At 33.7% G+C, this 24,228-nt stretch overlaps 1 protein-coding gene across 4 annotated transcripts in view; it reads left to right on the top strand.

Annotated features, from left to right (window-relative positions):
* Window positions 1-12,216, top strand: part of LOC110449341 (inositol-trisphosphate 3-kinase homolog) — a 47,156-nt gene extending 34,940 nt beyond the window's left edge. For all 4 annotated transcript variants that reach the window (XM_021496133.1, XM_021496132.1, XM_021496134.1 and 1 more), the window contains 9 exons: window positions 5,903-5,987; window positions 6,538-6,687; window positions 7,138-7,210; window positions 8,132-8,267; window positions 9,172-9,228; window positions 9,568-9,621; window positions 10,773-10,892; window positions 11,328-11,504; window positions 11,921-12,216. In XM_021496133.1, the coding sequence (XP_021351808.1) occupies window positions 5,903-5,987; window positions 6,538-6,687; window positions 7,138-7,210; window positions 8,132-8,267; window positions 9,172-9,228; window positions 9,568-9,621; window positions 10,773-10,892; window positions 11,328-11,504; window positions 11,921-12,004 (936 nt within the window). In that variant the 3' untranslated portion in view covers window positions 12,005-12,216. The remainder of the gene's footprint in view (window positions 1-5,902; window positions 5,988-6,537; window positions 6,688-7,137; window positions 7,211-8,131; window positions 8,268-9,171; window positions 9,229-9,567; window positions 9,622-10,772; window positions 10,893-11,327; window positions 11,505-11,920) is intronic.
* The last annotated feature ends 12,012 nt before the right edge of the window (window positions 12,217-24,228 follow it).

Raw genomic sequence — 24,228 nt, 5'->3', positions numbered from 1 at the left:
AACTCACTCACCACTGAAATTTCATAATGAACTGTTCCAACCTTTGAATAGGAAGAGTTCAAATGTGTCTTCAGGGGTGAATGAGTTAAACTCACTTATCAATGAAAATGCTAGTAAATCATGTTATATCATTTTAATCTTCCTGATCAAATGAATGTCAACTGCTGAACATTTCCAAAACATATTTATGTTCTAGTGTATGTAGAAAGACACAGAACATCTTAATTTTGTAGTTAATTAATTCAGTTTTAATTTAATTACAAGTAATTTCATTCAGACATGGTTTAAAATTAGGGAAATAATAAGCAGGAATGTGACTGGCGACATTTGTGTCATTGATGGAATGAGTCGATGTTTTAATTTCTAAATATCTTTTCTGAATGTTTGCGAATTTGAAAATAAACCTAACACTAATTAAAGATGGTCTTTTTCAAGAAAATTTATTTTTCTTGATTTGTGAATTTAAAACGTTAACTGAAACATCACTCCATCATGATGATGAAAAAAAACAAAAAATACCTACCATGGCTTTAAAAATGCAGAAAAGACGTAAATTTGTGTAAACGTTTGAGATCTATTTAATTCAAAACATGACTGGATAAAATAGGTGAAATATTCAGAGATTTAAATCAAAATATATTATCTTTTGGAAAAGATTATGAGGAGAAAATAATATAAACAAAATTTAAAACAATAAAAGTGAGCGAATAATTTAAACAAAATTTAAATCAATAAATTAAATATTATTACTGTATTTAGGTTTAATTGGCATTTATCTTTAATACACACACTGAATTCTTATGGAACTGAAGCAGAGTTTCCGATAGGCCAGAACCGTCTAACGAGGATTTTTACCTTCACCCCCTAAAACATTGGGTAGCTCTGAAGGCATTTATCTAGGACTATCTTGATATTATTAAGGATCCTCGTACCACTCTCAAAGACTATCTAATTAAAGTAACTTGGAAACTATTTTTTTCTGCCATGACTATATATATATCGTTTTGATATATCATTTCTGAAAATAAAAAGCACAGACCTTACCGGTTTACAAGATTAAAGAATAAAGATAAAATACAGAATATAATCATTCATAGTGTTTTGAGTGTAAAAATTCAGCTGGGCTAGACCAGGATTTGAAACCCTGGACTTCAGATTGTTCCCTTTGACCGATTGAGCTAGCTGGTCAGTATATATAAGTGTCCTACCCAACTGTTCTACACTTATATCCAAATGAAAGTTAATTCATTCACCACGGAAGCCACATTTGAATTCTTCCAATTCACAGGTTGGAATAGTTCATTATGAAATTTCAGTGGTGAATGAGTTAATGGGAGGTTACTGTATAAAGGGAAAAACATAGTGCACAGGGACAGGGATCCTTAAGTACCCTTGGGTACAGAATCCTGATAATTTACACAAGTTTACCCCGAATCAAAAATCCATGGGAAGCACAGCTGCTGCTTAAGTACCCTTGGGGACAGAATCCTGATAATTTACACAAGTTCACCCCGAATCTAAAAACCAGGGGAAGCACAGCTGCTACTTAAGTACCCTTGGGTACAGAATCTTGATAATTTACATAAGTTTACCCCGAATCTAAAATCCAGGGGAAGCTCACCTGCTACTTAAGTACCCTTAAACTTATGTAACATGGAGAGGTGTTAGTAAACACAACATTATGTAATGTGGGATCATTCAGGAAGTGTACATGTGTGGAGTGTCTCCCACACCGTGTTGTCAACAACTCGCTCCTTAAGTGATGTTGTCACTTGTGTGGGGTCACAGCACTTACAGTGCAATCTTAGTTCATAAAATTCCATATTCTTTTAAATGTACTTGATTTCACGGTGAATTAAATTTTGTAAGTGGGTGGTGTTTTTTTACGGTTTTAAAACTTTTCAATAGAAATTTTTCTTTTGTAATCTAGACAATGAGGGAAGTGATATTATCTATTGTTGATGTAATCGTTCAGAAATTTACAAGTCACGAATTGAAAAACATCAATTTCGATGAACCTGCAAATCCCAATAATGAAGTAAATTATAAAATTTTGTAAAAGTTTATTGTGTTTTATTTTTATGCTTCAACGTTTCTGATTGAGCTATTGTTATTATATAACAGATAGTACTGTACAAATAACTACCAATACATAAATGTAATACGGCGCAGGATACATCATGAAACGGGAGGTCCAGTTTATTCAAAACGTGATAATTATGTAGCATAAATTGAAGGAATTTGACACGATTATGTTAATGTATCATTAAGGATCCTTATATCATAGCGAGAAAATGTAACTAGTATATGCATTACAAACCTTTCTGGCATAATTTTAAAGCTTAATTATAATATTAGAGTCACATTTTTAAAGAATTATCCATACTTAATTTTGGGACTCTTAACAGACCATTTTGGGCTTGAAGGTATATTTTGCTATAATCATATATCCCACTCTTATAGTAGACAAAGGTTAATATAGTAGTTGGTTTAAGTCAGTGTGTTCTGTATGTGGGATTGTACTTGTGTCCATCCTTCTGTTGGTGGTAATATTCTGTCCATCCTTCTGTTGGTGGTAATATTCTGTCAATCCTTCTGTTGGTGGTAATATTCTGTACATCCTTCTGTTGGTGGTAATATTCTGTCCATCCTTCTGTTGGTGGTAATATTCTGTCCATTCTTTTGTTGGTAGTAATATTCTTGTTTGGAGGCGCGGTAAGTCTAGCGGTAGGACGTCAGGCTCCTGACCAAAGGGTTGCGGGTTAGAGTCATGTCACTGCACTGTGTTGTATGGATCCTTGAGCAATATTCTTTACTCTGCTTGTTCCAGTCTACACAGCTGTAAATGAGTACTTGGTTGGGCAGTGCTAGAATTGTAGAATGGTAGCTGTGAGTGCCAAAATGGCAGCACCAGCTGTATGCTCCCCAGGGAGTTGAGAAAGATTTAAGCTGGTTGCAAGGCCCTATAACTACGGATGATAATTTATGAACCGCTTTGAGACGACCTACAAACTAGGTTGTGATAAAGCGGTATATAAGAACCTCAATTTATTAAAAAAAAATATGTTTACATGAAATAAGTATTTCGCGTATTACTGTATTTATCTACAAAAAAGCCCCACCCCTAGTGAAAAAAATGTCCAAAAGTAGAGAGGAGGCTAAATTGTAAGTATCCCCCCTGGTCACAAATGTCCTCCATTTTGGACATACCACTGTCTCGATCTATGACCACACTTAATATAATGTACTTAAAGTTGTTCATGTAGTTAAAATAACAACCAACAGACAGAAGATTTGATTACGGTCATCACAAGTTGATTAGCTGATTGTGCTGCTGTACGTTTTACTAAACTATATATTCTTTTTCATATTTCTACCATTGTTTGATAATTTGAACATCTAGAAGATACCTGATATTTTAGTGGTCATCGGTCAAGGCTAAAGGGTCAAAGTCACATTTAATTGAACACTTTTGAAGTAAAAAGCTTATGTACAGGATATGTCTCACAAACCGCTCAACAGAGTTTTTTGGCAGTGAAGAGTCAAAAGACACACCTTAATTACCACTTTTTGGGGCTGTTGGTTGTCATTTTTACTACATGAACAACTATCAGTTCATGATATGTAGTGTGGACATACTATGTATGTCAGTCTCAATGGAAAGCTGATTGCTTGCTATATTTTATTTTTTTCCAATGAAATTGAGAAAAAAATACAATAGAATGTAATTATCATTTTATGGAACAATGTTTTATTTGTAACACATGAAAAACATCTACAATTGTCAACACTATTCCATAAAGCAGAAAACAGGTATTTCAATGATAATCAGAACACTACAAGAAATGCAAAAAAGAATTCGCTAACATATTGAGAGATAGCAAGGGGAGATAAATCAAGATAAGAAAAATTACAGTGTAACTCTCTAGTGTTTTTGTCTGTAACAGTGGGACAGGGATCCTGAACTCAAATTTTACTCAGCAGTGTCTTTAAAGTTAACAGTGCTTGACACAACAGCTAGGGTACCGGTTTATAACCATTATGAAGTTACTCGAGGGTGACATAATTGGACTGACTTACGTAGACTAAACATTGTTTATTGTTTGCAAGCATATTAAACCTCGGCTGCGAAAGAACTCCAGACATTTATAGGCTTTTGTCATGAAGATTAATTACAATTTAAACACACGCAAATGACTGAATAAAAGTACATTTAAATACAGGTAAACAATTAAAATGTAAGTGTATTAAATATCACCACAGCTGAAACATATATATGATGTGATAATAATTTTGAAGTTTCAAGTTGTTGAAATTTTTAAAGATACAGTTTATGGTAAAAAAAACACCTGATAATTATGAAATGCACTTTTCTCCATGGTGAAGTGATTTTAAACTTATGTTAAAGGAATAATCCTGGAATTTATATAGGCAAAGTGTATTTCTGAGGAAGATAATATGTAAGTGGGGTCTGTACCTGGCTGTATGTCTTGTTACGGGTGCTGGATTCTCAGGGTTTGGTTGAGGCGTAGAAATGTATACATTTTGACCTTCAAAATGGCTGGAGGTCTAGACTGATATATTGAAGTTTCCAGGTTATATTATACAGTGTGTAGTTTATACAGGTTATATACTGAACCGTATACCAAGGTAGTACAGGGGGTAAGTCAAAATGAGAAATTTGCAAATTTCTTTTAAGGTCTTTGATTGTGGTAACACATGCGTACACTGGTACAGGTTTTTCAGAGATTACCAGTTATGATGATGTTGTGTGAAGAGAGTTAGATAAGTCAGTCCACTTCCACTGAGTGAGTGAAGTTCCAGGAAACTCTGTTTATGGATATGACACCTGTATTTATGCTGCAGATTTAGTATCGGTACCTCCATAGTGAATAGACCATGACTTGAAGTCTCATTAACTCATTCACCCCTGAAGACACATTTGAACCCTTCCAATTCAAAGGTTGGAATAGTTTATTATGAAACTACAGGGGTCAGTGACGTTAAGTATGTGGCCACAGTAGCGAAGGGGTTAAGGAGTCTGACATATTGCTACCACTAGCTAGCCCTCCACCACTGGGAGGCGGGTTTGAGACTTTCGTAGGGCAGTCGCCAGGTATTGGCCATAGGTCCGTGGTTTTACTCCAGGTACTCTGGTTTTACTCCACCACCAAAACCTGGCACGTCCTTAAATGACCATAGCTATTAATAGGATGTAAAACACAAACAAACAAAGAACAGTGTTCTACCCAGATTTTTTTTGATGCTCTATGGTATTCTTCAACCCTTCCATCACAGCGCGGCACCGAGTGTCGACCATTACCGCATCGCAACCCATCTATCGTGCGCGACACCACTTTGAGAAAGGAAACTCAAAACAAAAGTTATAGTTGATGTATTTAATTTTAAATAAATAGCATTACTCATCATCCTGACATTGCATTATATTATTGCTCATTTTCTTGCCCTATTCTTTTTTTTATCATTATTTTTTTAACAACTACAAATAAAATAGTCTGACTCAAGAAAATGGATAATTTTAGCAAACACTAAAGCATTTTTTCCTGAAAAATATCATCATAGAAATAAATGAATATATGTCATGAGAATAAATAAATTATAATGATATTTCCAACCAAAGGTATTTATTTGGACAAGTATTTAATTAATTTTTAAATCAATGTTTTTTTTTTTTTAAATCCCTTAGTTATGAAATTAACGCCCTAGGGCCAAGATACCTGTTATCATTCAGCAAACAAAAAAATATAAAAAAAAATAACAACAATGCTGTTTCTAAATATAATCTTACGTAGTAATAAAGCGTAACCGTACCGTAGCGCTAAAATGGCCTGTGGAGAATGCCAATAACAAATTATTTAGTATGTTATTTTGTAACTTACAGACTGCCCTAGATCTGACAGCACCAGCCAGTGATGCCTTACTGAAGAACAGGAAGAATGCCTGGATACAACTGGCTGGCCATCCAGGTATAGTTATATTTACATCACCTAGACGGTTTGCCAATGTATAGAAACGATGGCAGATCAAGAGGGTTTTTTGAAGGGCTTGCTAACCACTGCCAAAAATACATATTTTTCATATTTGGAACTCTACAAAGTTTTGCTTACCTGAGGATACATTTTGACCCCTCTATACCTATCTCTAGATAGTCTCTGTAGGGGGCATTACTGTATATAAACACAAGCCATTTATTGATAAAATGACAAACTGTATATGAATATGCAGAAAATTGGGTGATGCACTAGCAAAAATTTATATTGGCAACATGGTATTTGAATAAAGAATACCATTTCTATCTGGTAATATGCCCACCCATATCTATTGTAGTTCAGTAGAATTTCAAACAAGTGCAGTTTCATTGTTATTAGCCCACCCTCTACTTTGTGTGAGAAATTATGTGTTGGCCCCCCTTGGCTTAATTAGAGTAGGATAAATACAGTATACCATTGTATTGCTGTACTCATAATGTATTTAACATGTAAATAACCACTATTTACCCCATTGGTACCTCTTCAGGGTCATTTGCACCGGCAGGCCCCAACACAATTTGGAAACGTCGGATCACAAAAGACAACACGGAGACAAAGGCCTACGAGAGCCTGATGGAGGATACAGCTCGTGACATAGTCCCGATCTACTACCGTGAAGTGGAGTACAACTCAGAGTGTATCCTTTTTACCGTCATGATACCACCACTGAAACATGATAAGTCACTCCCAGGTTAATTACCATAATCACCGTAGTAATACAATGTCATATCACCCTATGAATACATCTTCACCATCAATCATAAGGTATCCATGGTAATAAATGGTGCTACCAAAATCACCATGGAGATGAGGTCACTATGGTGATATCACCATCACCATGGAGATGATGTCACTATAATGATATCACCATCACCATGGAGATGAGGTCACTATGGTGATATCACCATCACCATGAAGATGAGGTCACTATGGTGATATCACCATCACCATGGAGATATGATTACCATGGTTTTATCACCATTAATGCAGTGTTGAGTAACTACTGCTGTGTAAAATTACCAGTAACCATGGAACCATTTTGTTCTAACGACAAAGATTTTATTATTGAACCTTAACCTGACATCAGTCTTTATAGAAATGGAGGATCTTCTCCAGCATTTCACCAACCCAAACATCATGGACATCAAGATTGGCAAAAGGTAAGTTAACTTTAAATTAGCGATTAAATATTGATCAGGTATTATATTCAGTGTGAAAACTCCACCAAATCCGTTTTGTGTTCATATACTGTATACTGGATTATTTTTCGCCCAGTCGAACTTTCGCCCTTCGCAAGAATAATCCCTATTTGCCCAGTGTTAAGTTTGCCCTTTATTACTTTGTGTATACATATTTGCCCAGTGTTAAGTTCGCCCTTTATTACTTTGTGTATATATATTTGCCCAGTGTTAAGTTCGCCCTTTATTACTTTGTGTATTATGTTGTTTACTTATGTTCGCTGTAATGATAAAATAAATTTGCCCTCAAATTAACGGCCAAAAAAGGGAAAAATTAATTGTTACCCGGACATTACCTGGTATACAGTATATATCTTATAGGTGAAATATTACCATTATGAGGTCTTCAATAGGTCATCATGAATATTATACCTTATATGATTTCATGATAAAAGTGAAAAGGGTTTTTAATTTGGTGACAAAGTGTGTCATTTTTACACCCTTTGGTAAATTTAAGCATTCTTAACCCTTTCACCACTGTAGACCATAATGGACTCATCCATATCAATGCATGGTAGAGTCTACTTTAGTTACATAGGGGTGAATAGGTTAAACAGAAACTTTTTCATTTGTTGATGTTCTATTTTGATAAAAGTCATATATTTAAGAACCTTGTTTAAACTCTAAATTGTACATGTATGTATGTTATTATTCATTTTTCTTTTAAAAAAATCTTTCTAATAGATAATTTGAAGGATTGTCATGAAATCTACATATTTAAGGTGTATTTGTTTATTGTACCTGTTTACTCTTTAAAGTTGTCTATTCAAAACATAATGGTAGATCTATAACGATGTTCATTTAAGAAGGTTTTACATAGAACCTGTGTTTGTGTGTCCACAGAACGTTCCTGGAGTCGGAGGTGAAGAACCCGGTGCAGCGTAAAGATCTGTACGAGAAAATGGTTGGACTCGACCCAAACGCTCCCACGGAGATTGAACGGGAAAATAAGGCCATTACGAAACTCAGATACATGCAGGTAAGGTTTAATGACATAACTATACACTCTTTGGACATGCAATAATTTGACACTTGACATTCTGTATTCTAATTAGCTGAATAACATGCAAGTATTAGGATTTAATTATCATAAAAGCTACAGTTTCTATAGCAATTAGATAAAGCAAGAAAAGAAACCATCTGTTCTGATCTGTCAGATTAATCTTTTATTGAAAGTTCTTAAATCTGTATGAGACACAAAGACGTGATATTTGTTACGACACGTATACGAGTAACCTTTTGTCATCTGTAAACGTGACGTCTTCGTGACAAAGGTTTGATGTAATTGGATCTGATGAATAAGTATCCTAGTCGATCCTGGCATTGATTTTGTAATACAACCTTAAAGTGAAACTGAACTTTTCCAAATGTTAGATTTTATTACTGAACTTCAAAATGATATAAACAATATCATACTGATTGAATTTTACATATTTTTTGTTAATATACTGTTTATTCAAATTTATGATAAAATATTTAAAAAAAAAAAGAATGTTTTCATAAATCAAGAATAAATTAATATTCAAAGCCTAAGGTTTTGCACAGGTGTTAAGGTTTTACTATAATTAAAACTTTCATGTTCATTTCTTATGAAAGTATACGTATGCAAGGAAGAAATGTGGACTGTCCATATCAATATCAAATTTGAAGTGAATTCAGTAATAAATAGAAAATGCATGCGAAAAGAAGATTGTTCAATTCTGAAGCTATATGTTTTGCAGGAAATCAGGGCATGATTGTATCATTTGGTCAGAAACAGTTTGTGTCATTTGGTCAGAAACGGTTTGTGTCATTTGGTCAGAAACGGTTTGTGTCATTTGTCATTTGCCAATCGGTCAGAAACAGTTCATAATTTGCAAAAAAAAAACCTGTTTTGCTTTCAGTTTCGGGAGCAGGAGAGTTCTACAGCAGAGTTTGGATTTAGAATTGAAGCATTGCGGGTAAGATAGATTTTACAACATCTACATGAATAAAATAAACATGTCAACAGCTGCTTTTATTAATTTCGAAATGGGGGGAAAATACTGAACGCACTATTTTATTAGTATTTTTTTTGTTTTAAATTTACCTTGTAAGCAACCAGCTGCTTGACTTTATATTTTATTGACCTGTAAGAGGAACATTGCTGTTTATTTAAATATCGACAGAGTTCACCAGGCTGCTGTTAAATATTTTTTTCAAACTAAATACACAGTTGTCTTTTATGAGGTTAAGGCATTTATTTAAATATCGACAGAGTTCAACAGGCTGCTGTTAATTGATAATTTTTTATTTTGTAGCTTGCAGGTGAATCTCCCGAGACTAATCTCAAGAAAGTGAAAACAAAACAGCAGGTTGGTTGAAATCAAAGGGAGTCTGTATCAATGTACAGTTCTTTATGAGACTTTTTACAGTTGAAATATAATTAGCTCGCCTATTCGGAGAATGGGGGGCTAGTTAATGTAATCACCCCTGCGTCGGCGTCGGCTTCCCACCTTCTTAGGGTTAAAGTTTTTGGGCAAGTTTTTTCCTGACAGTGTTTGATCATCACACTAAATACACAGTTGTCTATTATGAGGTTTAAGCATTTATATGGGGTGTTAGCAATGTTCTGGACCATATTTTCATATTTTAGGGGCCAAAAACAGCTTTATTGGACTAAGTTACAGTTTTTGGGCAAGTTTTTTTGTGCAATGTTGAATCGGTCACCACCATCAGTAAGCTGTTGACTATTTCACGTTGGCTGGTCATCTCTTCTTACATTTTAAGTTATAGCAAAACCTTGTTATATTGCCATCATTTGTTCAGAGAAATGTTGGCATTATAAAGGGGTTTGGCGATAAACTGAGGGGAACATATAAGGAATTATTAAGAAAAACATAATTAAGGGACCTGAAATATGTTTGCAGTAAGTGAGGTAGCAAATGAAATAACAGGCATTTTATCAAGGTTTTACTGTACATGTGTTTCTATTGATATTTGCTATCTTACAACATATATCACCAACAGGCAAGCTATGCTGTTCTCCAACAGCTTCTGTTTCCAGATGGTGTTGGAAGAAGTGCTTCAATTCAATAATTAAAAAGTTTTTTGCAATAAAACAGTTTTTGATAAAAATGCTATGTAATTCTGCCTCACTTTGAATATTCCTGACTTCATCAATCCATGAAAGAAGGACCAAGGTTTGAGGAAAACTAAAACAAATATCTTAAAATCGTTGTTTCTGTTGGTGGTTTTAGCTAATTATGAATTAAAAATGGATAGTCCTGCTGTATTTTGAAATGACATCATTATACTGTTGCAAATATTAATTTTACTGCATTTTGTTGCCAGTAAAACTCTATTTGCGACAGTATCATCATGATATACCACCACAAATTTCAAAATACAGCAGGATTTTCCCCTAAATATAGCATGCAGTGATTATATTGAAGAGTTGTCCTATTCTTATTGGCGGTCAAAGGCAGTTAATGTTAAATTACATCAATGTTTTTTCCTTCTTTAGAATTTGCGTCTGCTGGCAAAGTACCTAAGGAACAATGAGAAAGCCTTGTGTGGGATATGTGAAAAACTGAGGTCTATACGGAAGAAGTTTGAGAGGTCGTCATTCCTGATGTCACACGAGGTAAGGACAACACTGGTTTTTACAGGCAACATATTTGTCACAAGGGACCTTCGTAATTAGTTTTGAAACCTTTTTAGTCGTGAAAGACCATTGTTAGTTATGAGGGACTTAGTAAAGCTAGATGTTAAATCCTTCTTTTGTTTACTTATATTTCAAAGAAATGAACACCTGATTCCCACACTTAACTCATTCACCCCTAAGGTTTGAACCTTACCAAATCAATGACTCGGCAAGTCCAGGTTAGATATGTAGGGGTGAATGAGTTAACCACAAATCACTCATTTGCTCCGTATCTTTTTTTTAAGTTTGAAATTATCAAAAAAAAGAAAAAAAGTTAACTCATATTTTGATATTTCATTTCCCAAAGAACAATAAATCCAATTGGTAACCAAAGTCCTAAACTATAATTGGTTGCTGTATGTTGTTGTGTCACAGATGATTGGCAGTTCTTTGTTGGTGATGTATGACGATGAAGGACATACAGGCGTATGGATGATAGATTTTTCAAAGGCTGTTGCAGTAGAAGAGGGCATTACGTTGACCCACAGAAAACCATGGGTGCTAGGCAACCACGAAGATGGCTACCTATCAGGATTAGACAGCCTTATCAAGGTAGAGTTGGGATCGATATACCTGAGGAACTGAGTTCCTGTTATCATCAGCTTGGTGAAAAGGGCATTGCTAGATAGAGAATCTTACATGGGTGTCCACGTCATATTGAATTCATTTAACAATCATTTGATATGACACAAGCATTCTATTTATCACATAACATTCGTAATTGTAAAAAAAAATTCAAACACAGTTATATGTTATCAGCTGACTATATAGGTCAAAAGTACACTGACCATAGTATTGTCATTCTGCAAAGTGCAAAGTGCAAACTTAACCCTTGGTACTCTGTAACATCATACTTGATCATTTTTTTTAAGACAATTTTTTTGGTAAATGTAAGATCATGTTCATGTAAATTTTACTTTCAAACCAAAATAAATGATATTTCATTTCCTATTTTTTTTTTTTTTCAGATATTAGAAGAATTAGAATTTCCAAAATCAAGTGAAAGTTCTGCAACTCAGACTTTTCCATCACATTCCGCTACGGATCGGTGACATTAATTGTGTCCTTGTGACCTTGGTGAAGGTCATAGAGTGATGATGAAGAGGTCAAGAGGCAGCAATGACCTTAGCAACACAGGCTGTGATAACAAACGTGTGGCATTTGTGTGTTGTTTGTCACATGGAGGAGCAAATTATATTTGCTGTGTTGGAAGTTGCTGTCAGACGAGCAAGTAACAAAAGTTGCCTAAAGCTTTGTTCAATGGCTGACCCACAGGGAGTGTTCTGCTGAAATATATTCACCAGGGAGCTGTATTTGCTGGAGTTATCTCCCTTGGATCAACTGTCGGAGAACAGGGAGAACACTAGCACGCTGCGACATGTATACTCTATAAGGCTGTCTAGCTGATGCTTAAATATGGTTGAAAGACTTATAAAAACTTACAATAGACTTATCACGGTATGTTTTGCATGGTTATGGATGTTTTACATTTTTGTTGTATTCCAGTTTAAATAACCTTTCGTAAACTGGTCTTCGTATCAGGTAAGTGGAATTATTTATTAACTCATTCACCCCTGAAATTTCATAATGAACTATTCTCACCTTTGAATTGGAAGAATTCATATGTGTCTTCAGGGGTGAATGATTTAAGCAGCTCACATCCAAGGTTTTCTTTTTTTGTTTGGAACTTATGTTAGTTTTAAATGATATAAAACTGAATAAGATTAGATTACAGAATAGAGGTAGATACGAGAGTATAGACAAAAATGTTTACATGGGTATAGACTACTAATTGGTACAGTAGATATATATATCGTAACCAGGGTAACTCATTCAAGGTAAATATTTCAAAGACATTATACATCTATTCTGAATGATTATTAAAACATCACTTATAACACAAATCACGTGTATAAGTTGTAGCTTACGAACTGAAAAAAACCTGCTGGATAGATTTCATAGATCTCACAAAGGATGAAAACAAAATGCTTCAAAGAAAACTAAATGTCATTGGAGATGACATTCCAGTCCCCAGTTTAAAAAGCTTGGAGAATAATAGATGGAACGTACAGTTTGACATTTCAATCCATTTCGGAATAAGATTCATGATAAGTTTGGTAAGAATAATAAAGGCTAAGTTTATTTTGAACACAAACAGGAATTGAAAACTTATTTTGCGAGCTTTCAAATCGTCTGTTTCCTTTGTCAAGCAAAGATTGCACATGACCGGTGTCTCGACCCTAAATCGTTGTCAGCTGTCAAAAATCATAGAGACATTTCGGCCGATAGCACTTTAATACTGCAGACAGTCAGGGGGACAGGTAACATGTTTACCCATTCTACCCCTTAGTGGAGGTTAAAATGGGGTCTACAGTACAAAGGAAACAGACGATTCGAAAGCTCGCAAACTAAGTTTTCAATTCCTGTTTGTGTTCAAAACAAACTTAGCCTTATAGGTTAATTTGTTATTTTATATTAGTATGTGCTGACTATAATTCAGTGTAATGACATCATCAGGTACATTTCCTTGATGTTATCTGTGTAATGACATCATCAGGTACATTTCCTTGATGTTACCGGTGTAATGACATCATCAGGTACACTTCCTTGATGTTACCTGTGTTATGACATCATCAGGTACATTTCCTTGCTGTTACCTGTGTTATGACTGACACAGACACTCAGTTGATGCCAGTTGTAACAGTGAATGAATGACGTTATAAATTTATCAAGAAAGACAAACTTTTTTTTCTACACTACTTAATTCTGAAAAAAAGTTATTATTATTTCACATTGTTATGAAAATAATAATAAAGTGAATATCTTATTCCTTCACATGCAATTCAACCTGATGAAACTAGCTTGATCTCGGTTATGATGCTAAGGATTAGAACCCCTGAAATGTTTACTAAAAAGTTATGGAATTATCTGTTATCACATTACAACTGAAACTAGATATATCAGCCATCAAAATTGATGTGGAATATCGTAATTAGATCAAAGATTACGTGGGCACTATAAGCTATAATGCAGGGATTATGGGATGAAAATAGTGTCAGACTCCATCAGTATCATAGTTACAAATCATCGTATATATAATAAAAACCTATTAAGATGACATGATAACTTACCAAATATGTGGGAAGCATGAGAGGAATATTGAAATGATTTATTCAAACATATTTTATTGAATAAACAATCGAACAGATAGATTGGGCACAAGTTCTGACAATATACTGTACCCTCTTTCGAAATGTGAATGGCGACAATCAGATAAACAGTGATGTAATTAATATCACAATATATTGATCCCTAATCCAAAGCTTAATCGAGCATACAGGTTTAGTGATAAAATCAGCAACAGAACCAATTTAACCTAATCTGTGATGTAGTTTAATATGTTACACCACACAAGAGTTCTGAACTTATCTAGTTGAGAAAATATGTTTACAAGTAACTTTACGTATCATTTACCCCTGAAGACACATTTGAACTCTTCCAATTCAATGGTTGGAATAGTTCATTATATAATGTCAGGGGTGATGTACCCATGTGCAGGGTTCAAGTCCCCGTCTAGCTGCGCCAATTGTAGTCACTCGGAGCGCTGTTGTTGATTATATTTTGTTTATTTCATCTGTATTATTTTTTCATGAAAGTCCCGCAAGGTAAGGTTTTTATTTCAGAAATGATTTATCAAAGCCAAAGGTCATTCTGAACATAGTCTCCAGTATTTAGTTACAGTTTTTGGCAGTGGTACGAAGATCCTTAAAATAAACATCATGTGGACCAAATGTTTTGTTCGGAAAAGACAGGTGTTTCATAACACAGGTTCTCTTATACATTGCAACCAGCAAGGACAAGTCTTATTTACACAGGGTTTGGATTATTCAGGGTCCAATTTAGACAGGTGACATTGTATATGTCTTATTCTGCATATGCATAGTTTTAAATAAACAGGTTGAATTTACATTAAAATTTACACATTTGACCTTGAAGATGAAGGTCTGAAGGACAAAGGGTGTTCATCATTCAGGGTCACTTTCAAGGCAGATCACCTTGTAAACTTTCCTTCTCACAGATGAGGAATTTTACTGTTATTTTATTGAAAATTAATGCATGGTTATTGTGTGAATCATACAGTAACACTAATCAGTGCTATCATCTCATTTTATTTGTTATTTAAAGGTGCAATATTAATTTTTGATATTACCAGCATTGTTTATATGTAAAAAGTTTTATTAGGGCTGCCATGAACAATATCTAAAAGACGTGTCCAGACCACCATTTGTGTAAACAAATTGTCAAGTTAGATTAGGACTGCGATACAGTAGTTAAAAGCCTGGTTAGAGCAGACGTTTATACACAGTAGTTAAAAGCCTGGTTAGAGCCACTGTTTGTTAATGATAGTTAGAGGTTTAATCCATTGACCCCTAAAGTCACACTAAGACTGTTCCAGATCTATAAATTGCACAGTCTACTGTTAATGTCCAGGGATGAATGAGTTAAGGTTAGGCTGCCGTTTGTTTACAGATTAAGAAGTTGTGTTATTTTTAGGATTGCTCCCTAATATCGTCACACAAGTACGGGAATGATTTACATTTTTGTATCATTATAATCTAAATTGTTATGAGAGTTATTAAATTATAAATTTTGTTCTTATTATCTTTAACAGCTCAACATCTTACTAAATTATTATGAAATATGCTTATTTCCAATAATAATTATTTATAAAAAATAACAGATTCATTTATTAAACAAAGGATTTAAAAAGTAATATTCTTCTATATAACAATTTGTTATTACAACAATAATATCTATGTTGAGTATGTCTGTAGGAGTCACGGTAGTCTAGTGGTAGGACGCCGGGGTGGTGACCGAAGGGTTGCGGGTTCGAGTAATGTCACGGCACTGTGTTGTCTACTCAGCTGTAAATGAGTATGTGGTTGGGCAGTGCTAGAATTGTTGAATGCTAGCTGTGAGCGCTGAAATGGCAGCACTGGCTGTATGCTCCAAAGGGAGTTGAGAAAGATATTGGCTGGTTGCAAAGGCCCGATAACCACAGATAATCATTTGTGAACCACTTTGAGACGACCTACGAACTAGGTTGTGATAAAGCGGTAAAGTAGAATCTCAAGCTATTATTAATTATTTGTTGGAGCTATTTTAATTTTTGTTAAACATACATGGTTTTGGAAGAACTGATATATTAAAAACATTTGATATTGATGTAAAATAGAAATAAAATGTTCCTTGTTTCAGTGGTAATGATTTTTTCTTGCTAATGAAAAAGTCTATTATTTGATAGGACCAGTCTATTTGAAAAGCCAAAAATGGGGGGTTCTTAAGATTGGATGAAATGGTGGAATTTATGGGAATAGATATATACAATCCATGTATTAAGTTGAAACCATACTTTAAGTTGATATATGAGTTGTACGAAATATTTAGAAAAAGTAACATTTTCAGAAAAAAGTGTTATTTGAACAGTGTTTGATGATAGTTGTTTTAAAGTGTTGCTTTTGAAGCTTTTGAAGGTTGTTTTGTTTCAGATGTTGTATGTGCATATGAAATGCGTTTTGATTTTTTTGCTTTGTACAGCAAGTATTTGAACTAGTACAGTATAGGAAGTGATATTATTTGATGTAGTAGAATTTGAAAGTAGAACGATTTGAAGCTAAGTAGTATTTTAATTAATAATACTTGCTCTTTAGTATTTGAAGTTAGCCCTTAAGGTATAGGGTCCCATTAACTTTCTACTGTATACAGGCCTTAGAATAGAGAATCCTCACCACTTTGCTACTGTTTACAGGCCATGAAAAGTCGTTCTGCTCTGAAAGGAGAGTTTTCGGTCTTTACCAAACTTCTGGCATAAAGGATCAAAATAATTGCTCAGCAGTTTTATTCAATTTTCATTACAGTACATCTGAAATGTGACTTGATATAGATTATATAAAAAAGTTAGTATTTAAGAAAAACATGAAGGTTACAGTTTAGCAATGTTATTAAAAAGTAAAAATTACCACAAAAAAAACCCAAACATTTAGAAAACAGCTTACTCTCATGAGAAAGATTGAACAACATTTCAAATCTCAGCGAAATTCATATGAATTGATGTATTACTTCTCAATGTATTTCTGTATATTGGAGTCTAATATCTATATTGTTTTTGTTAGAACTGTGTGTCTAGACTACAGAACCTCTACAGTACTAGTGATCATATTTCATGTAACAAAACCATCTACTTGATAGAAAAGTTATCAATTTGTAATAATATTCCAAGTTTGTTTATGCTTGAACATTTGTAGATATTAAAAAACATAACGTTTGTTTCAAAAAGGTGTATTTTTAGAAATAATTTCATAAGTAACTTTTGCAATACCTTCATTCCAAAGATTTTTGAAAGAATCCAGAGTGTTTGGTAAATTTTGCCATTGTCTTTAATCATTCACCCCTGACATCTCATAATGAACTATTCCGTACTTTGAATTGGAAGAGTTCAAATGTGTCTTCAGGGGTGAAAGAGTTAATTGATCATTTATAATTTGAATCAACATATGATTCTCAAGCATCACATTTGTTGTTGTCTTGTACAAACTTTACAACTGTTTGGTTTGGCTTATATACATTAACAAATACTTGATGTGACTGTCTCTCAGAATTTTTCTTTGATATGACTCACAAAAACAACAGTCACTTGATGTAATTCACAGATTTACAATTATTTGATAAGACTCACAGAATTTGCAAGTTTTAACAATTCTCTTATGTAATCCACAGAATTTATGTTTCTGATCAGACACACAATGTTTACATTTTAACTCGACTCACAGAATTTAAAATATTCTGATGAGGCTTACACAATTTTCAATCTTCAGATGTAATTCACAGAACTTACAATCATCTGATAAGGCTCACAGAATTGTCAATTTCTGATATAGTTCACAGAACTTACAAGGACTTTATAATTGTTTTATTTTGTATTTGTTTTAATAATTAATGGCCCAATTTTAGGATTGATAAGCAATTTCAGAAAAAAACTAGATATGATTTAAAAGTCAGATCAATACTTTTAAGAGTTTTATTAATGATGTATTTTTCTATTTTAAGTCTGTTTGATGAGTTGTAAGATTGCTTAAAACACTGAATTATTATTATATTATTTAACTGAATATCTTATTTGGTACATAAGTGTATAAGGTATGTTGTATGCATGCATAAAACCATAGTTGCTGGGTTGTTTGTTTAGAAATATAAAACTTTTAGCTCCTAAAATAACAAAAGCTAAAAAAATGTTGTTTTTTTTGATTTATTGGTAATAATTTTTAATCTCCGAGCGTTTAGACATTTTAATTTTAATTTACCAAATAAAAAAATAAAAATCTAAACTCAAAAAATGGCCACACTAGTGTCCAGTTATGTTTTTATAAGTGTATGAGTTGTTTTAATTAATTACGATAAGATATTTTATTCATTTTACTTTTTTTACTTAACACAAAGGTCTCTACTACAAGTGATGTACAGACTGTATGGACTGTGGAGTCTAACTTGATTATATAATAAATACGTTTATATTATTTAATGTGTCTCAGGTAAACCAATGAATGAAGCTACTTGCATAATCTGAAATCCATCATTGTATACATAAACATAATAAATATCAATCTGATTTAAAACGTTTTTGTTTTATTATTTCATCACAACGATTTATATAAACTGAACACACTCGAGGAGACGATACTGAACATAATCTGGTCCAAGAGGAAACGCTTTATTACACTTTTTCAAAAACTGCAGGAGCTTTTGAGATTGTTTCTGATACTTTCTGTCAAAGGATATATAAATATTGATGACATTATGTAACCAACAGTGACAAATAAACAGCAGTCCGCCTGAAGAAGCCCAAGAAGGCAAAAAGGCCTTGCGGTCGGTCTTGGATACTTATTATTTTATACTCATACTTGCCACCTTATAAAAACATCATTGAAACGTGTGTAGTTACACCATAGGGAACAAATATCCCATTAAAATGTGTGTAGTTACACCATAGGGAACAAATATCCCATTAAAATGTGTGTAGTTACACCATAGGGAACAATTATCCCATTAAAATGTGTGTAGTTACACCATAGGGAACAAATATCCCATTAAAATGTGTGTAGTTATACCATAGGGAACAAATATCCCATTAAAATGTGTGTAGTTACACCGTAGGGAACAAATATACCATTAAAATGTGTGTAGTTGCACCATAGGGAACAAATATCCCATTAAAATGTGTGTAGTTACACCATAGGGAACAAATATCCCATTAAAATGTGTGTAGTTACACCATAGGGAACAAATATCCCATTAAAATGTGTGTTGTTACACCATAGGGAACAAATATCCCATTAAAATGTGTGCAGTTACACCATAGGGAACAAATACCCCATTAAAATGTGTGTAGTTACACCATAGGGAACAAATATCCCATTGAAATGGCAAATCGCTCAATCTTAGGTTCCAAAATCGGGAGTCTCACAACAAAATGGGGAAAGTTGTCAAGTATGCATATTTTATATTTTCCTTCGCAAGAACTTGTTTATTTATTATCTACTACATAGAAAGAGATTTCGAAACCGTTCCCGCATGAACAAACATTCGTCCAAAACGGTTGGTCTCTAAGATTGATACATGTACTAAATAGGGCTTGGCGTTCCTGGACCAGTTAGTGTCATATCAACACGTTCTTGATTTTGATGAAATTAAGGTATATATGACATTGTCATCTTCAAGAATGTATACTGCGAATAATGTTCATAATTCATTTCATTAATTTTGCTACTCTAAATAAGTTCAGTATTTACTGTGAAGATATTTTTTCCTGGGGTCCAAATTTCGTGGTTTCACCGAAAAAAACCACCTTTTGTGGGGACATGAATTCGTGGTTCACGAGCACACACTCGTACTGAGAATTGCTGTATGTCAAATTTGTAATTACTAGTGGATCTATGAATTCGTGGATTAAGAGGACACACGAAATTGACAACCCCGCGAAAATTAGTGATTTAACAGTAAGTGTCTGTAAAGAAACTTCGTTCTATTATTGTACAATTTTCTAAATCGAAAGCGTACTAGGTCGTCACTGAATATCATAGAAACATGTCATTTCATCTCTAATAGAAAGTAGAAGAATAAAAGTCGTTGGTGAGTGAATTTTTGACAAAAGACTTCATTAACTGCTTACCGTACCGGGTCAGCTGGGTGTTCATGAAGCCCCCCAAAAAAACAACCTCTGGATCCGCCTCTGCAAGTCATATTCAAATACCCTTATTAAAAATCGGAATATTTATGTATGTAATTTAAATATATTGAACTTGTACGTGAGCTATTAAAAAGGTACATAATCAAGACAAATAGGTCATGGTATTTTCCTAGCACGAGAACCTTTTCTGCTATTAATGTATAACGAGCCCGCTAAAAGACGTAATGATAGTCACCCTAAATTGCAACCCTGGCAAGTCAGTGGCGGATCCAGAGACCTATCTGCGGGGGCGGGGGTGTTCCTGAAGTCCCCCAAAAACCAACCTCTGGATCCGCCACTGCAAGTCATATTCAAATACCCTTATTAAAAATCGGAATATTTATGTATGTAATTTGGATATATTGAACTTGTACATGCGCTATTAAAAAGGTACATAACCAGGTTAACGAAGTCAAAATACGGCATTAAGGCTGGTGGAATGATAAAAGTTGCTCACCAGATTTATATGTCAATCTCTTAAGCGACCTTATTTGAAGATCATTAATTTCTCTTTTAACTATGTGTGGAAAGGTATACCGGCCTCACAATTAGATGATTGTTGCTATGGGAAAGTACAAACAAGCACAGTAAAACTTCCGCGTAACATATTTTCCCGGTATATATGTGTAAAAGCATAGCCCTTTGACCATAAACACTACTTAAACTTCATATAAAATGTCATTTCTTAACATTCAATGTTGTTATGAAAGAGCTAGACTTGTTATAAACATTATTGAACTTTTCAGATTCAATGTTTATAACATGTCTAGCGCATTCATGTTATCAAATGGCACATCATTTAAAGTTCATTTATCGATCAAGGTAGCTTAGCCTTTGTTTTCTTACTTATAGATTGCATAAATGTATTACCAGGGGATTTAACTATGATTTTAGTGGTTTCGCATGACAACATCTATCTTTATTTGAGGTCAGAATTCCTCTCAACAGCTAGTAAAAGAGAAATAAAGCTCCGCATGACCTAGGTATATAAATAAACTTTAAATTATGGGTCATTTCTCAGCACTCAGTTGGATTGCAAAAGAGACTGACATGTTATAAGACAACAGCCTTAATGCCTTATGTTTGACTACGTTAACCTGGCTATGTATACGTTGTATAGCCAATGCACAAGTTCAATATCTACAAATAACATATAAAAGTTCCGATTTTTAATTAGGGTGTTTAAACATTACTTACCAGGGTGTTGAAATTTTAGGTGACTACAGCATCTTTTAGGGGGCTTGTAGTCCGAATTATTCTGACGTTTTATCGAGTTTTTTTATATCGGTCTGGCGTCGGTTAATCACCGACGCCAGACCGATATAAAAAAAGTCGATAAAATGTATTGTTTTGTTTACGATAAAAGTATGTACACGTGAACATAACTGAATGGAGATGATTTAGACTGTTTAGTTAACAGGGCTAATAGGACTCTGTCTGGTGGTAGTGAAATTATTTTACAACAGTGCGGGACAATGACAAGAATTTATTGATCGAAAGATGTTGCATTTGGATAAGTTGGTGTACCCCTTAAGCTCCATCTCCAAATGTTATATGATTGGACGGAGTGATCGCAATATGATCATCAACGATATATCATAAACCGGGAAATGTTCGCCCAGTCAAATTTTTGCCCTTTGATGGTAAAATCCATTTTCGCAAAATATAAAATTCGCCCTTCACATTTAATTACTATGTATATTAGTATATTGTTTACAAATGATCGCTGTAATGATGAATTCGCCCTCATTCCTATGGGCGAAAAAGGAGAAAATTAAACTACAGCGAACATAAATCTTTATAGAAGTTTTCATTCATTTTATTTTGAATGATCTCCCTTTGGTTATGTTAAGACGTAATTTGTTGGCAGGAACGGGTGGATTCGGAATACTGGATATGGGTATTGTCATAAACCAAAAGGTAAGGCTTGCAAAAAATATAAGTATTAGTTTTGTTGAGGGTATAAGTATATCTTATTCCCTTTCGTAACTTAACAATATTCCATTCGAGCTCTCATCAGATCAGCTTGGCTGTTGCAAAATTTATAAAACCGTTCACGTTTTTCCTCTAGATTTATGCTCAAGTCAAACTAGTACTGATATAAAAACATACCAGATATTTCTGATGGCCAAATGCAATGTATTTCAACGGTCTTAATATGACCCTGGCTGTTGTGGACATTAAAATCCGATTATAAAAAACGAAATTTCAAATCCGTACGTTATCATAATCCAAGTGAGGATGTTACAAGTAGTAGAGAAGAAAAAAAACCATCAGCAACAATGCATAATTAAAATTCCATACCAAACAAAAACACCAGGAACCGAGGAGACATCAAAACCAAAAGAGAGATATATGAACCCGAACCCCGCAAACATCCAGAGACGAGACATCTGTTTCCGACGTTTTAAAGCCAAAGATTATTTGTAATGAAAAATCACTCTTTAGATGATGTACGAGAATAAATTAATGAAATACGTAATTAAGCCGTCATTTGCATCTACATTTTAGCACTTACAAACACATTGAAATAACAATTACTTGTTCAATGTTTCATAGGGATAGACGAATTTGATTTTATATACTATGTTATACCTCTCAGCTCTATTGAAGGTAGTTGTTTGTCATGTGAATAGATCTTCTGACCAAATGTTCACTGTGCATATAGGTCTACTGTTTTTTTTTCCAAATGTAGGGATCATAATTTGTCAATAGATTGTCAACTTGATATATTTGACAAAGCCATCAAACCTATTGTTTTATATGGATGTGAAGTTTGGGGTTTCTGTAACTATAAACTTATCGAACGTTTACATTTAAAATTTTGCAAACACATACTTAATGTTAAAACGTCTACACCGAACTTTATGATATACGGAGAACTTGGAAGGTTTCCGCTAGATATTAATGTCAAAGTAAGAATGGTCGGATTTTGGGTTAAATTGACAAAAAACAACCAGAAAAAATTAAGCAATAAACTGTTAGCAATTTTATCAAATTATGAATCATCATGGCTAATACATGTGAAAAGTATTTTTGAAGAATGCAGTCTGATACATATATACATTGGCTAAAAAGTACCATATTTGATACACTAAAAGGAAAATTTATGTCAAACTGGAAAAAGGAAATGTATACCTCTACGAAAGGATTCAATTATAAAATATATAAGTACGAACTTTGTTTAGAAAAGTACTTACTAGAACTCCCTCCGAAACTAGCCAAAGCGTATTGTAAGTTTAGAACATGTAATACTAAGTTACCAATTGAAAGTGGTAGGTGGTTCAATATACCACGTGGAAATAGATTATGTAGTTTATGTTATTTAAGAGAAATTGTCGACGAATTTCATGATCTGTTTACATGTACACATCAACCAATACTCAATAGCAGGCGAAAAACTATGTCCAGATATTATTATGAAAGACCAAACACATTTAAATATCATACATTATTCAATTATGTAACACAACATGAATTGACATCATTGGCTAAATTTATTACCGATATTGATGACATAATTAATTTACAATACTAATTATAATGTCCACCCTGTTCCACCATGTATTATTGTCACCCATTTGTATATATATATATATTCTCTTCGCTGTATTGTTTATGAGAATAAAACAATTGTCATTGTCATTGTCATTGTCATTGTCTGTCATTGTCATTGTCATTGTCATTGTTGTCATTGTCATTGTATTGTCATTGTCATTGTATTGTCATTGTCATTGTCATTGTATTGTCATTGTATTGTCATTGTCGTTGTATTGCCATTGTCATTGTCATTGTATTGTCATTGTATTGTCATTGTCATTGTATTGTCATTGTCATTGTCATTGTATTGTCATTGTATTGTCATTGTCGTTGTATTGCCATTGTCATTGTCATTGTATTGTCATTGTATTGTCATTGTCATTGTATTGTCATTGTCATTGTCATTGTATTGTCATTGTATTGTCATTGTCGTTGTCATTGTCATTGTCATTG

Source organism: Mizuhopecten yessoensis, unplaced genomic scaffold (assembly GCF_002113885.1).
Source record: "Mizuhopecten yessoensis strain PY_sf001 unplaced genomic scaffold, ASM211388v2 scaffold4583, whole genome shotgun sequence".
Classification (NCBI taxonomy): domain Eukaryota; kingdom Metazoa; phylum Mollusca; class Bivalvia; order Pectinida; family Pectinidae; genus Mizuhopecten; species Mizuhopecten yessoensis.
Note: the sequence above shows the minus strand (reverse complement) of the source record. Positions and strands in the feature narration are given on the sequence as shown.